This window comes from Morone saxatilis, unplaced genomic scaffold (genome assembly GCF_004916995.1).
Source record: "Morone saxatilis isolate NCDOM2014 unplaced genomic scaffold, NCSU_SB_2.0 Contig2, whole genome shotgun sequence".
In the NCBI taxonomy this organism is placed as follows: Eukaryota; Metazoa; Chordata; class Actinopteri; family Moronidae; genus Morone; species Morone saxatilis.
The window spans coordinates 24,394,149-24,406,242 of NW_023339762.1; the positions used below are offsets into that span (position 1 = coordinate 24,394,149).

The following is a 12,094-nucleotide window of genomic DNA, read 5'->3' on the forward strand; positions in this document are numbered from 1 at the left end:
ATACAGATACGATACACATTTTTGATCATACTGCCCACCACTACTTTGTTGCATGAAAGCCATACAAATGAAATAATGAATTTAATTTAATCTTAACATAGATTACATTTAGGGGCCACAGAAAATTAATTCCTACTAACTACTTGTAGGTACACCTAATTGACAAAATATTAGTGCTATTTGGACCAAATTTAATCATTTACAGTCTACAGGGCATCATATTGTCATCATTTTTTTTAGAGATAACAACTCTTCATTCATCCAAAATTAGCCTAAAATTCAAAGACGGTCTGTGCTCTCATTAACGATGCTGAATAGGACACCGATAGGACGTGTGCACCTTATTCAAAGTGGCATAAAAGAGACTGAGACACAGAGAGCTGTGCAGGAGCTTTGTCATGCAACTCCTCCACTCACATTATTGTGCAGATTCACTTGCCCCTCGGATATTCACCCCCGCCATGGCTAATCCTTTGATGAAGCACTTGTAGGCTCTCGCCCTGAGGAGCATAAATACATAGAGGGGAAGCTTTGATCCGGTGTTTATGATAATGGATTGGAAATTAGATGGTGAGCTGTACAGCGGTCCGGCCCATCTGTGCTGAAGACAGAATCTGTGGTTAAAAGCAGCACTTGATAGACTTTCCATACATCTGTCGTCGGTTGTAGCTTATCTAACAAGCTAAATGAGCAGTACTGCTTACATTTATGTGCACTCTCGAGCGACAGTATTTTCACAGCTTAAAAGTACATTCAGTGACACTATGACCACCTACACGCTTAGCTTTACAATTCTACTGTTTGCTGACATATGGGATATGTTCTGCCCAGATAACACACTTTACAAGAACAGCTGACAATCTTACACATGTGCTACCCTTTCCCTCGCCCTCCCCTGGATTGTATGGGTGGCCTCGGTCAACATTAGCAGCAGTGTAAACACAGCATAAAAACCAAGCTGGTTACAGAGGCGTGGCTGTGTTGGCTTTTTTGTAAATGGTCCAGCAGTTACTGTCCTGGTTAGGGTTTTTTCAGGTTCTCACTCTGTCATGTCCCTCTCCTCCTCTTCTCAAATAGCAATTTAGTCTACTTAAAATGTTCTGTTAAAGGGCTCTTGACAATCTTACTTGAGCCAACATCTGTTCCAGTGGAGCTGCCCAGTGGTCAAACATTGAAGTATACAGCTGCACTGGAAATATCCCAGGTGTTAATGTGTTTAACTGTGTGAGTGTGAAGATAATGCATGTCCATAAAACAAGAAGCTCACATTAGGGATACTTTGTTCTATTTTTGACTGGTAAAATATATCAGAAAGAAACACCAATTGTTCCAATGCACATGGTAGCGTCTGCACAAATGACTGTCCTTTTAAGTCTAAAGTAGCAGTTGCACTAGCTACAGTATAGTTAATGTCCTTGAGGCTTTGTTCTTTGCAATTGCAGCTGTGTTTTGTGTCTTGTTAAATAGAGGCTGAATGGCGGGCTCCCTCTGAGCGCGGAGGAGTTGGAGAACGTATTTGATACCCTTGATTCCGACGGCAATGGATACCTTACCCTAGAGGAGTTCTCCTCTGGCTTTAGTATGTTTGCAGTCTGTTTCTACTCAAAACAATGCCACTACCACCACCAGTAGGTTTGCCCTGATGTCTCAGTTGTGCACTTAAGCTCTTGTTTTTTTTAGGTCATTTTTTATTTGGCCAGGAGATTTCTGTAGAGGAAGACATGGGGGAGAAAAACGCCTGTAAAAGCCCAACAGAGGTCCTGTACCAAACCCAGTGGGAGGAGAGCCTGGCAAAAAGAGATGAGGATGAAGAGGAGAAACACTTTTGCATGCTTATGGAGAGCCTGGGAGCCAAAAGTGTCTTTGAAGAGTGAGTACGTGCGTGTGTGTGTTTGTGTGTGTTTGTTTGTGTGTGTGCTTGTGATTACAGCATGTGTTGTTAGGTACGCTTCATATCATTGCACCCAACCCCTCCTTTAAGTCTACACTATATTCTCAGTAACTTGGCCTGAGACTATAATCAGCTGTGCAAACTAAACAAGAGTTGGAAGTTTCCACTTTCAAGCAATACCTGTGCTCCCTCTTTGAGCAGTCCTCTCAGTATTATAGTGTGACTGCTTAGATATTCAATAGGATTGTGTTTTTTGTTGGCCGAAAATGGTCTGTGCAATGCCAGACAGATGTTTTAAGTAAACTGATTGAATGACACAGTACTAAGTACCATAACCTTTTCTTTATATGGATGCATGTATCTAGAACATTGCAACAGTCGGTCAGAGCGCAGTGGCAATCCTACAAATACAATATTCACTGGTCATCAGTAACTCTAGTTAATGTCTGGTTACACATTGCTTTGTTAGACTGAGAGATATCTAATGACAGGATGTTATTAAATTTATGACTAGACCCACCTTTAACAAACAACTCCAACTCAGTAAAATGAAACAGTAGTGGAGGTGGATGCCACATTTACACGTCCTATTGGCTTCCGCCTACGTGGTTATCTTGACCTTTTAGATCGGATCAGTTTGTGCAGCATTAACTGATATTGATGTTGGCTGGAGTTTAAGGATACGTATTTGTAACTCTTGAAAAGTTTTACAGGGATTTGTTTGACTACCTTATCATGGCTTACAGGCGCATTACATTGTTTCTTTCTTACATTTTTCCATCATCATACAGTTTTGGTTCTCTCATAACTGATTTTAATGCAAATTTCAAAACTGAAATGATTGTTTGTATTCAGTGTTTTGATTTAGCTGCCTTGTAGTAGCAGACCTTGGAACACACAAAAGTGTTGGTTCAAGAAGTTATGTCAAATGTGTGTTTTTCTTTGCTCTAATAATAAATGCATTTTTCAAGACCTTTTAAAAAGACTAGTGCATTTCCTGTGAAACCTCATGATGAAGACAATCTCATTAAAGACACTGACATTGATGCTGCACTTGCTTACACCTGCTTCTCCATTCTGTCCCATCAGTCCTGCTGAGGTGCGCAGTCTGTGGGCCCAGTTGCGACGTGATGAGCCACACCTTTTATCCAATTTTGAGGACTTCCTGGCCAGAGTGACATCCCAGATCGTAGAGGCCAACCAGGAGAAGAGGGAGATGGAGAGCGCTCTCAAAAGGTCTTTGCTAGACAGTAGTAGTAGAAGGTTCAGGAGCTTTTAAGGGTTAACTGCATTTTGAGGTCTCCACTAAAGAGCATTTGGCTGAGCTGTGAAGTGGCTCCGTAATTAGTGTGTTCATCATTTAAAGAAGCTGTCTCTATTCAGTCTCTGTTCGGCTTTGAATGCACTGCTCTGCTCTTAAATGATGACTTTCAGAAACCTATTGTTTCTCAAGGAATATCAACTATACTATACTTTATATGAGTTTAAGTGTATTCAACTAGGCAGTTATTTCATATACATGGTGTGTACATACTTTGCATAGCACATGATCACATCTGAACTTTGTTCACACAGGAAAGCAGCAACACACGATGATGAGATCCAGCGTCTTTATGAAGAAATGGAGCAGCAAATAAAAAGTGAAAAAGACAGGATTGTGCTGCAGGTACAAACATATTATTGATGTCAAACACGGTTTTTCTCTATGTTGCTGATTCTATCAAACAATGTACATCTTCTCCCTCATCACCTTGGTCCTTGTGCCTCCCTCTTTCATCCCTGCACTGAAGGACTATGAGCGGTTTCTGTCTCGCAGTCAAGACATGGAGCTGCAGCTGTCCAGTAAGGAGAAGGAGCTGGAACAGCTCTTTCAGAAACAGAGAAGGGTGAGTGAGAGGTAGCAACAAGATTTTCCCCCAGAATGCACCGCACTATTCAGAGTCTCTGAGAAAGGCACTCACATACTCACTTCACTTATCCCACTGGTAAATTCGGCTGTCAGAGCAGCAACACATGTGACACATTCAACAAGATGTCCGATAACAGAATGTTGTAAAAAAAACAGAAAGGTATGTGAAAACATACTCAGTCCCACAGTCCATCTATCTTGAAAGAGGAGATTTGCATAGCAACATAAACCTTATTTTAACACTCAGTTATATTGAGTTGTTGATTTGTTTGTTTTATCGAATTCAATCTAATCAACGCAGTTTCATAGAAGCAAGAGCAGCTTGTGTGGATAGATGCTGTTAGATGTTAATAGGTTCTGTCACACCCCCATTTACAGACTTGCACTTGGGCTTTCAAGGCTAATTAGTGAACTGAAATTAATTCTGGTCACGCCAACAAGGACTTTTCTTCCCTTCACAGCTCCTTAGCACTTCTAATTAATATGTCAGCTGTTTACCAGGTTTCCTGTTTGTGGATTATAGTCTTCATACAGTCCATATTGTTGTATACAGTCTGGCACAGCTTTAAATTAAAAACATTTAGTATGGCTGTGCTCGCTACTATAGCAGTTTCTTAGAAAATACTTTAGTCAGCTGTTTGAAGGGATTGTTTATCCACATAATGCAGTCCCTTCACATTCATCCTATGACGGGTTAATGGGTTATGGGTTAAACAGGTCACTGTACATTTAAGAGCCATGCATTTCTAGAGTTGAGAGCACAATTGCTGGAAAAGATTGTGTGAATGTGTACCACTAGGCGTCACCAGAGTCAGACATTTTTATTTTCCTACACACGGATTTTAAATGAATATATTAGTTAGTTGAGTGTTACAGCTTGTATTTATGTTGATGTGATCAAAGAGGGACTTTCAACATACTACATGTAAATAACATTGGCTGGTTGATTATTGAATAATCCACATAATCCAATACTACTTACCTAAAGGTCAGTACTACCTCAGTAAATGGGCCCTGTCCTTGTGTGAAGCACCGTGACACACATTTCATCTAAACCAAAAAATGTTTTATTATTATCTACGGGTCTGTCTCCAGTTGGAGCGTCAGTGCAAGGACCTTCACAGTGAACAACATGAGACCAAGGTGGAGAACGTGAAGCTGAAGCAGACGAATGACGAGTTAGCCCGGGAGCTGGAGCATACCAGCCAGGAGCTGATCTTGGCACAGGAGCAGCTGAGTGTGCTGCAGGAGCAGTCCACACGGCTTCATGAGGAGAAGGAGATGTGAGTTGTAGTTTACTTACTTAGGCTTCTTTATAACTTCAGCCCTGATTATTTGGCCTCTCATTTTTTGTTATTTATGACTCATTGGTCAGGATAAGATTGCATGTTTTTGCTGCAAACAAATGGAGGCAGCAGATACTTTATACAAAATTTATGTAATAATTAGGCCAATTGACTCCCACAAATTTTGATGTCCCTGTCATTAAGCTGTAAAACTATTGGGATCATTTACATGGTAATGTTGACAGACACAGTAGAGCTGCTGTAACCCACAGTTATTTTTGTGTATATTGCACATTAAGCTGGTTCTGTATTCTATTGAGTTTTTTTTCTACTGAGTTTTATGTTTGAAAGAGAGTAAACAAGAAACGACAATGTATCTGTTCTATAGTTTTTAATAAAGTGTAACATAGTGTGTCTGTTTGGTCACAGAGTAATTTGTAATAAAGCAAGCACTGTTGTTCAACACAGGGAAATATACCGACTGACTGAGGGACTGCATCGAGAGCGAGCAAGCCTCCTCAAACAGCTGGACCTTTTGAGGTACGGATCTAGAGGTACAGCTGTACTGGCTCCACATGAGAAAGAATAACTACAATACAGAAACGTGACATGGATATTTATTTTGATGTTGAAAAGTTCAATATGATGAAAAGACTTCTTCTTCTCTCTGTTTTTAATATTTTCATTTTTTTGTTGTATCCAGGGAAATGAACAAACATTTACGGGATGAAAAGGACATGTGTTATCAGGTATGTCCTTTTTTTAAAAATTACGGGAATAGAGAAAAGATTTAAGTGATCTTCACAGCCAAGAATAGCAACCCCCTAAATTCTGATTGAACCCTGGATCTCATGCTGCGATGTGAATAAAAACATCATGTTTTATTTCTGCAGAACCCAAAGAAAACACCAGGTTTGAAGCAGAGGCCTTTAATCAATGTTGTGAAACACACAAACACAAATATCTTCAAAAGGTAAAACATCCTCAAGTGATACATTAAATAAAAATTTAACCACTCTTTGTCAAGACTGTAGTCTGTGCACTATATGTTCTTCTGTTGTCCACAAGTGGGTTAGATCTGCATTGTTTTCATCAGCACTGTAGCGTGGGCTATAACGTTACTTTCTGTCTGCAGTGAGGATGAAGAGGAGCCGACCACCACTAGCTGTGTGAGGCAGAGCCTTGCCAACGGGTCTTGCACAGCAGGGACAAGAGGGCACCTCCAGAGAATCATCTCCATCGAGGAAGACCACCTCCCACACTTGCTCCAGAATGACTGTCAGACACAAGCTCCACTTCGGGAGTGTAGTGAAGGAGAGGAAGCCTCAGACAATGAGGAGAATATAGAGTTGGTGATGAGCGATATTTACCCGCATGCGTCCTCTGCCCAGCAGCAAGAGTCAGAGGGAACTGTGGAGAAAAGGGAAACCCCCACATCTCCGAGGGGTCAGCCTGTTGGCAAGGAGACCAGCATAAATGTAAGCATGTGGACATCAAGTGATATATGTAAAGTGACATATATAAAGAATGCCTGACATAAACTAAACATTTATTTATGTGATCAACATTTAAGGACTACAGGCATGCATTTGCATTTTTTATTGCAAAAAGCTCCCTTTTTACAAGTCAAGCAGCAGATATAGTGAGGGAGCGTGTTAGATTTCTCACTGACAGGACTTCACAGGCCTCCTGGGTGCGACAATTTTGGTCGGTCTACACTGCTGTCTGAGCTGCATGTCCAGAGAGCCACACACACGCAGCACAGCAGGCAGGATGAAGCGCGACTTTGGCCGCATTCGTTCACACAAAATCCATCTCCTTCTCACAGGGTTTTGTGGAGGTGTAGCCATGTTTGTTTGTGCTTTAGAACGTAACTGCAATGAAACAATCAGGAAATAACAAATTCACTAGTTCAAATAGCAACTATGCTCCCTCTCTCCATTCACTCTTTAGGTCTCTCTCTCTCCAGCTCCAACTTTGAATCACGTGATTACAAACAGCCAGGAGTCAGCCGCTTAACTAATTGTAGTTAAGTGAGGTTCCATAACCGCCTTAAATCCCTGCTACCATAATCCTTGTTTCTTCAGGAGGAAGGTGGTCCCTCGCCCCCTGATCGCCTCTTCAAGATTGTCCTGGTGGGGAACTCGAGTGTAGGAAAGACCTCCCTCCTTCGACGATTTTGTGACGACAGCTTCCACCCTGGCACTTCTGCCACTGTGGGTACGTACAAACTTGTCACTTCCTGTGAGAAAAAGCAACAACCCACCCAGCCTTGTGGTTGACCTCAGGCTCTGTAAGTGTTTGCTTACAAAGCACTCGAATGTAGCAGTTGGTTTTAACACTGGAGAAAAAAAATCTTTTTCAGTTACACTGAGTACAGCAGCGTCAGCAGTGAAAGGAGAGTCTATACACAGTATAAGACTGTGTATAGACTTTTGCTGTGACTTGTCACTGGTGAGCTTAATATCATCTGTGCCACCTTGCATGGCAGCCTCTCTGGTAAATGTGAAATAACGCTGTGAGTGGTCGGTAGACCAGAAAAGTGCTTTATAAATACCATTCACCATTTAGTACTAAACATTCTGATCAGCTTGTATATATTGTATGTTGTGGTCTCCTTACTGTACTGTACAATATGATTCACAATAATATATGCTATATAATCACTTAACAGCATAAGCATTAGCATAAAATTGTTTTAATAATAATAATAATTTCTGTGTATAGTATATGATATAATGTCCAATGCAGGGTCATGGGGACAGTAACCAGCTGACCTCAAATATATTGTCGCCTATCTAAAATCTAATAAAAGAGGCAAGACATTCTCTCAAGGCCGATGTGAAAAATTCATTGAAACACAAAAGCATCACAATTTGGTCCTGCAAACTTCATCATAGTAAAATATTTTGTTCAGAGCTTATACGATTCAGCTTGTGTATAATATAAATCTTCAAATGTAACTTTTTATGGCTCACAACTTTTGTAGGATCTCATTTTGCTGTGCAGCACAGTGATAAGAAAAGTTCTACAAGACTATTTTCAAGTTTGGAAGTAGCACAGTAGGTGTTGCATTTATCAATTAAAAGAAAGTAAAGGAAATCCCGTTTGTTTACCACATTATAATGTTTAAAATGTGTCACATTCACATGTATTTAGGTCATTATATAGATTTGCATATTGTATATTTGCATGTTTATACAGTAATGTGTTCTGTGGTGTTGTAACAGTACATTACACAGTAATAAAACGGAATACGCTGACATTTTCCTCTCTGTATGTGCAGGCATTGACTACAGTGTAAAGACAATAACTGTGGACAACAGCCAGGTGGCGCTGCAAATGTGGGATACAGCAGGACAAGAGAGGTGAGGCATCAATACATGAGGTGAAAGGAAAGAGATTATCACATTTGAACAGAGTCTGTAATCCACTGTAACACTACGATACTTCTGTCAGCTTATGCTATTTGACAATGACTGTGTGCCACTACTGTATTTCAAAAGAGTGTATTTGAATTCTTTAAGTTCCAAATAATTTCCTTGTTTCTTGTTAAAGTTGAAAAGCGTCCCATTTTCTTTCTTCCTCCTGACAGGTTTACAGTAAAATTAAGTGTTTTGAGCTTCATGCACTTCAACAAGTTCCCATATAACTAAAACATTATTCCTGTATTTTGTAGGTTGCACAAATGACAGTAAAGCCAAGGGGAAGGTTTCAGAGATTTTTTTGAAGTACCAGTAAAAACACAACTCTTCTTCTTTTTGTTTACTTCCTCCTCCTCCTCCTGTAGGTATCGAAGCATCACCAAACAGTTCTTTCGCAAGGCTGATGGTGTGGTTGTGATGTATGACATCACAGTCGAGCAGAGCTTTACAGCTGTCAGACAGTGGCTGACAAGTGTAAAGGTGAGACGGTTAAGTCACTCAGCCCTGCATACCTTACTCACAGAAATAATACACAAACAGTTTGTTTTACTTTATTTCCTAGAAAGCTGATTTTCAATATGCTGTAGGGAGTCAAAATAGAGCAACAGCTGCACAGAAACCCAGAGTTCACAGTATTGTAGTGTAAAAAATATGGGACAAATATAGGTCAGGTGCTCAATTAGTTTACAGCGATGCACCTATACATTACTGTCTGGTTTACAGCCACTAGCAACAGAGAAGCTAATGGCTAAATCCTTTAACTGCAAAGGACTTTTCTGAAGATCAGTTTCTCTGAGTCTGTATTCTTTGATTTTCTTTCTTTCACAGGAAAGTGCAGGCGAGGACATTACCATCATGCTCTTGGGAAACAAAACGGACAAGGAGATTGAGAGACAAGTTCAGAAAGAAGTGGGCGAAAGACTATCCAAGGTCTGTTCCATTTTGTCCACTGAGCTCAAGGTTCTTAGCTGACAAATCAGCGTCAGAGCACAGCAACAAAGTGGGGCTTTTTTGAGTAAATACATTAGGAACGCAGTTATAGAACAGAGAGAGTGTAATGTATGATTTGAGTTTGTTTTTTTTCTTTTTCTTTTTCTTTCCTTAGTGTGTTATTCCTCTAATTGTCTGGTGTGTACTGTAGTTTCTATGGTGACCATATGAGTGAATATTGGTAGATTAGATTTTTGTTTTATTTGTGCTTTTGCAACTATTAGTACAAAATGTACTTTCCTTGATAAGCCCACAATAATCAATGTGCAGAAAGTTGAAACATGTTCAGACACATCTTGTTACAATCAGCCATCATCATCATTATCATCATCATCATCATCATCATCATCATTTGCGTCTCTTTCAGGACTGCCAAATGACTTTTTATGAGTGCAGCGCATGCTCTGGACACAATGTGGTAGAGTCCATGGTTCATTTAGCCAGGTGAGCAAAATAATGGCCTTTGTGTTTGAGTTTATGCAACAGGAAAACAAAGAAACAATAATTGTGTTGTGACTAAATATGGAGCAATTGTCTGCTTGAACAGCTTTCAAAGTGGGATTATTTCTGTACTGAAACAAGGCACATCACCAGCCAAATGTTTCATTTGTTCTCTGTTGGAGGCACAAAGGACTAATCAGCTGGTTCCAGAGAACACGACAGCAAGCTTAAGTGAAAACAATGCACAGTGCATAATCAAACTGCAATGTCTTTGTGTAAACCATATTTTGTTTCCTCTGTGTGAGAATATGAATGAATTTTCTTCAATTCGAGGTGTACAGTTAGATGTGCAGCACTGTGCCTTATTTCATATATATTACTGCTGGAGCTGTCAGTAATCTACCATCACAGACATTTCTGCGTGGAATATTCGTAGGTTACTGTTGCAAATACAGATAGCATTGCAGTTTAACTCTACTCTTGGGGATGCTTCATGCTGTGACAATACAGCATTTAATGCACAGCAGCATGAAAAAACAAACAGCCAGTGTTACAACTAATCCCCCAGTGTGACATAGATACCCCAAAGGGTCCACACAGACCTGATACACACAGAGCACAACTGAAGCATGTGCAGATTGGATGCAGTAGCAGCAAAGCACATGTACGTTTTCAGAGTGAATTCAAGTTCAAAACTGCCACAACTCATTCATTTGTTGATGCCTCATTATGTCCCTCAGAATTCTGAAAGAGCAAGAGGACAGAGAGAAGGAGAAGACGGTCCAGCTGGTCAGCAGCCCCTCAGAAAAAAAGAGATCCTGCTGCTAACAGCTAAACAGTGAACACATACATAGTAGCACTACCCTTTACTAACAAACACAATGTGATAGTTTGACCACATGTGCCACAGAGGACACGTTATTCTCTCACACAGTCTTCCTTCCACTTTGTAGCACGTTGGGTAAAGCCACCACCAGAATGGAAAGGCCGTATATGTCAGGTGTCACGGATGTTATTGCACTATTATTAACAGTCTACCCTGTGTTTTAGCCAAGTTATTTGCAGTTTGAAAATGACCTCAAATTTTTATAAAAATGTAGTAACATAATTATAGCAATACAAAAAGTTTTATTTACATAGCTGTGTATATACAACTGAACAAATTTAAGTCAAAGTCCCTTTTGACATGTTTTAAATGTTGGATATTCCTCTAAAGTCGGACTGTAACGCAGATATTTATTAAGATTCCAAAGGCCATTTATCTGTCACATGTGGGCTTTTTGCTGTATGTGTTAATATATTAATTCAGTGTTGTGTGTGTGATTTTGTTTTTAGTTGTTCAACTTATGACATGGACAAATAACAACAATTGCTGTAAAATACATTATCAAACAGCCTTGCAGTAAATGCTACCTTAGTGACGCTTTTGGTGTTCAGTTTTTGTTGAGACTGTCAGGGGGTGTTTAACTATTATATGGGGAAGGCTTTGTTTGGTGTTATGTGGCAGTGCAGGATATTGCACGGTGTCTTGATTTTCTTTACCTGGTGGACAAAGTAAAAACAGCTCAGGACTAAAGAAATGTGCTTATGTGCTTATTCTACTGATTAACTAAAATGATTGCATAGTTAAATCAAGAGAAACTGAACATTAACTGCTTCAAATGTAGTATTTGTTGCAAGGATAACATATTTAAAAGTATTGTATTTTACATGTTAATGCTGTTTTGTCCTCTGTACATTATATTATTGATTTGTAATTCTCTGCTGTTTTTGTTGTAACAGTGTGAAGGTTGTTAGGCTACCTGAGCTCAAACTGTTTTCTTTTTCAAGAGCTGGAAAATAGTACAAATCATTATTTTTCCCCAATGGACCAAATGAAGTTTAGTGAAGAAAATATTTATTTCATACTTCCTTAAACTGCCACTGCGCCAAGTATTTTATGAGACTGGTGTCACAATAACATGTTATGTAATCTGTATGGTACAGGATGGTTAAAAGTTGACATTTTGGTTTGTTTTTTGTTTGATATTGCACTATAGTCAATAGTGCTTCACTACTGTCAGTATCTTGCACATCACTTTAATGTGTATATAAAAATGTAAATAGCATAAAAGAGATGAATAAAGAATTGTTAATGGTAATATCATTTGTA

General features: G+C 39.6%; 1 protein-coding gene across 1 annotated transcript in view; it reads left to right on the forward strand.

The window, feature by feature from the left end:
- Window positions 1-12,083, forward strand: part of cracr2aa (calcium release activated channel regulator 2Aa) — a 16,462-nt gene extending 4,379 nt beyond the window's left edge. Inside the window, exons 3-18 of the mRNA XM_035664303.1 lie at window positions 1,468-1,579; window positions 1,681-1,870; window positions 2,981-3,127; window positions 3,467-3,557; window positions 3,682-3,777; window positions 4,896-5,083; window positions 5,555-5,626; window positions 5,790-5,835; window positions 5,980-6,059; window positions 6,222-6,564; window positions 7,174-7,306; window positions 8,373-8,454; window positions 8,877-8,991; window positions 9,340-9,441; window positions 9,869-9,945; window positions 10,683-12,083. Coding sequence (XP_035520196.1) covers window positions 1,468-1,579; window positions 1,681-1,870; window positions 2,981-3,127; window positions 3,467-3,557; window positions 3,682-3,777; window positions 4,896-5,083; window positions 5,555-5,626; window positions 5,790-5,835; window positions 5,980-6,059; window positions 6,222-6,564; window positions 7,174-7,306; window positions 8,373-8,454; window positions 8,877-8,991; window positions 9,340-9,441; window positions 9,869-9,945; window positions 10,683-10,770 — 1,962 coding nt within the window. The 3' untranslated portion in view covers window positions 10,771-12,083. The remainder of the gene's footprint in view (window positions 1-1,467; window positions 1,580-1,680; window positions 1,871-2,980; window positions 3,128-3,466; window positions 3,558-3,681; window positions 3,778-4,895; window positions 5,084-5,554; window positions 5,627-5,789; window positions 5,836-5,979; window positions 6,060-6,221; window positions 6,565-7,173; window positions 7,307-8,372; window positions 8,455-8,876; window positions 8,992-9,339; window positions 9,442-9,868; window positions 9,946-10,682) is intronic.
- The last annotated feature ends 11 nt before the right edge of the window (window positions 12,084-12,094 follow it).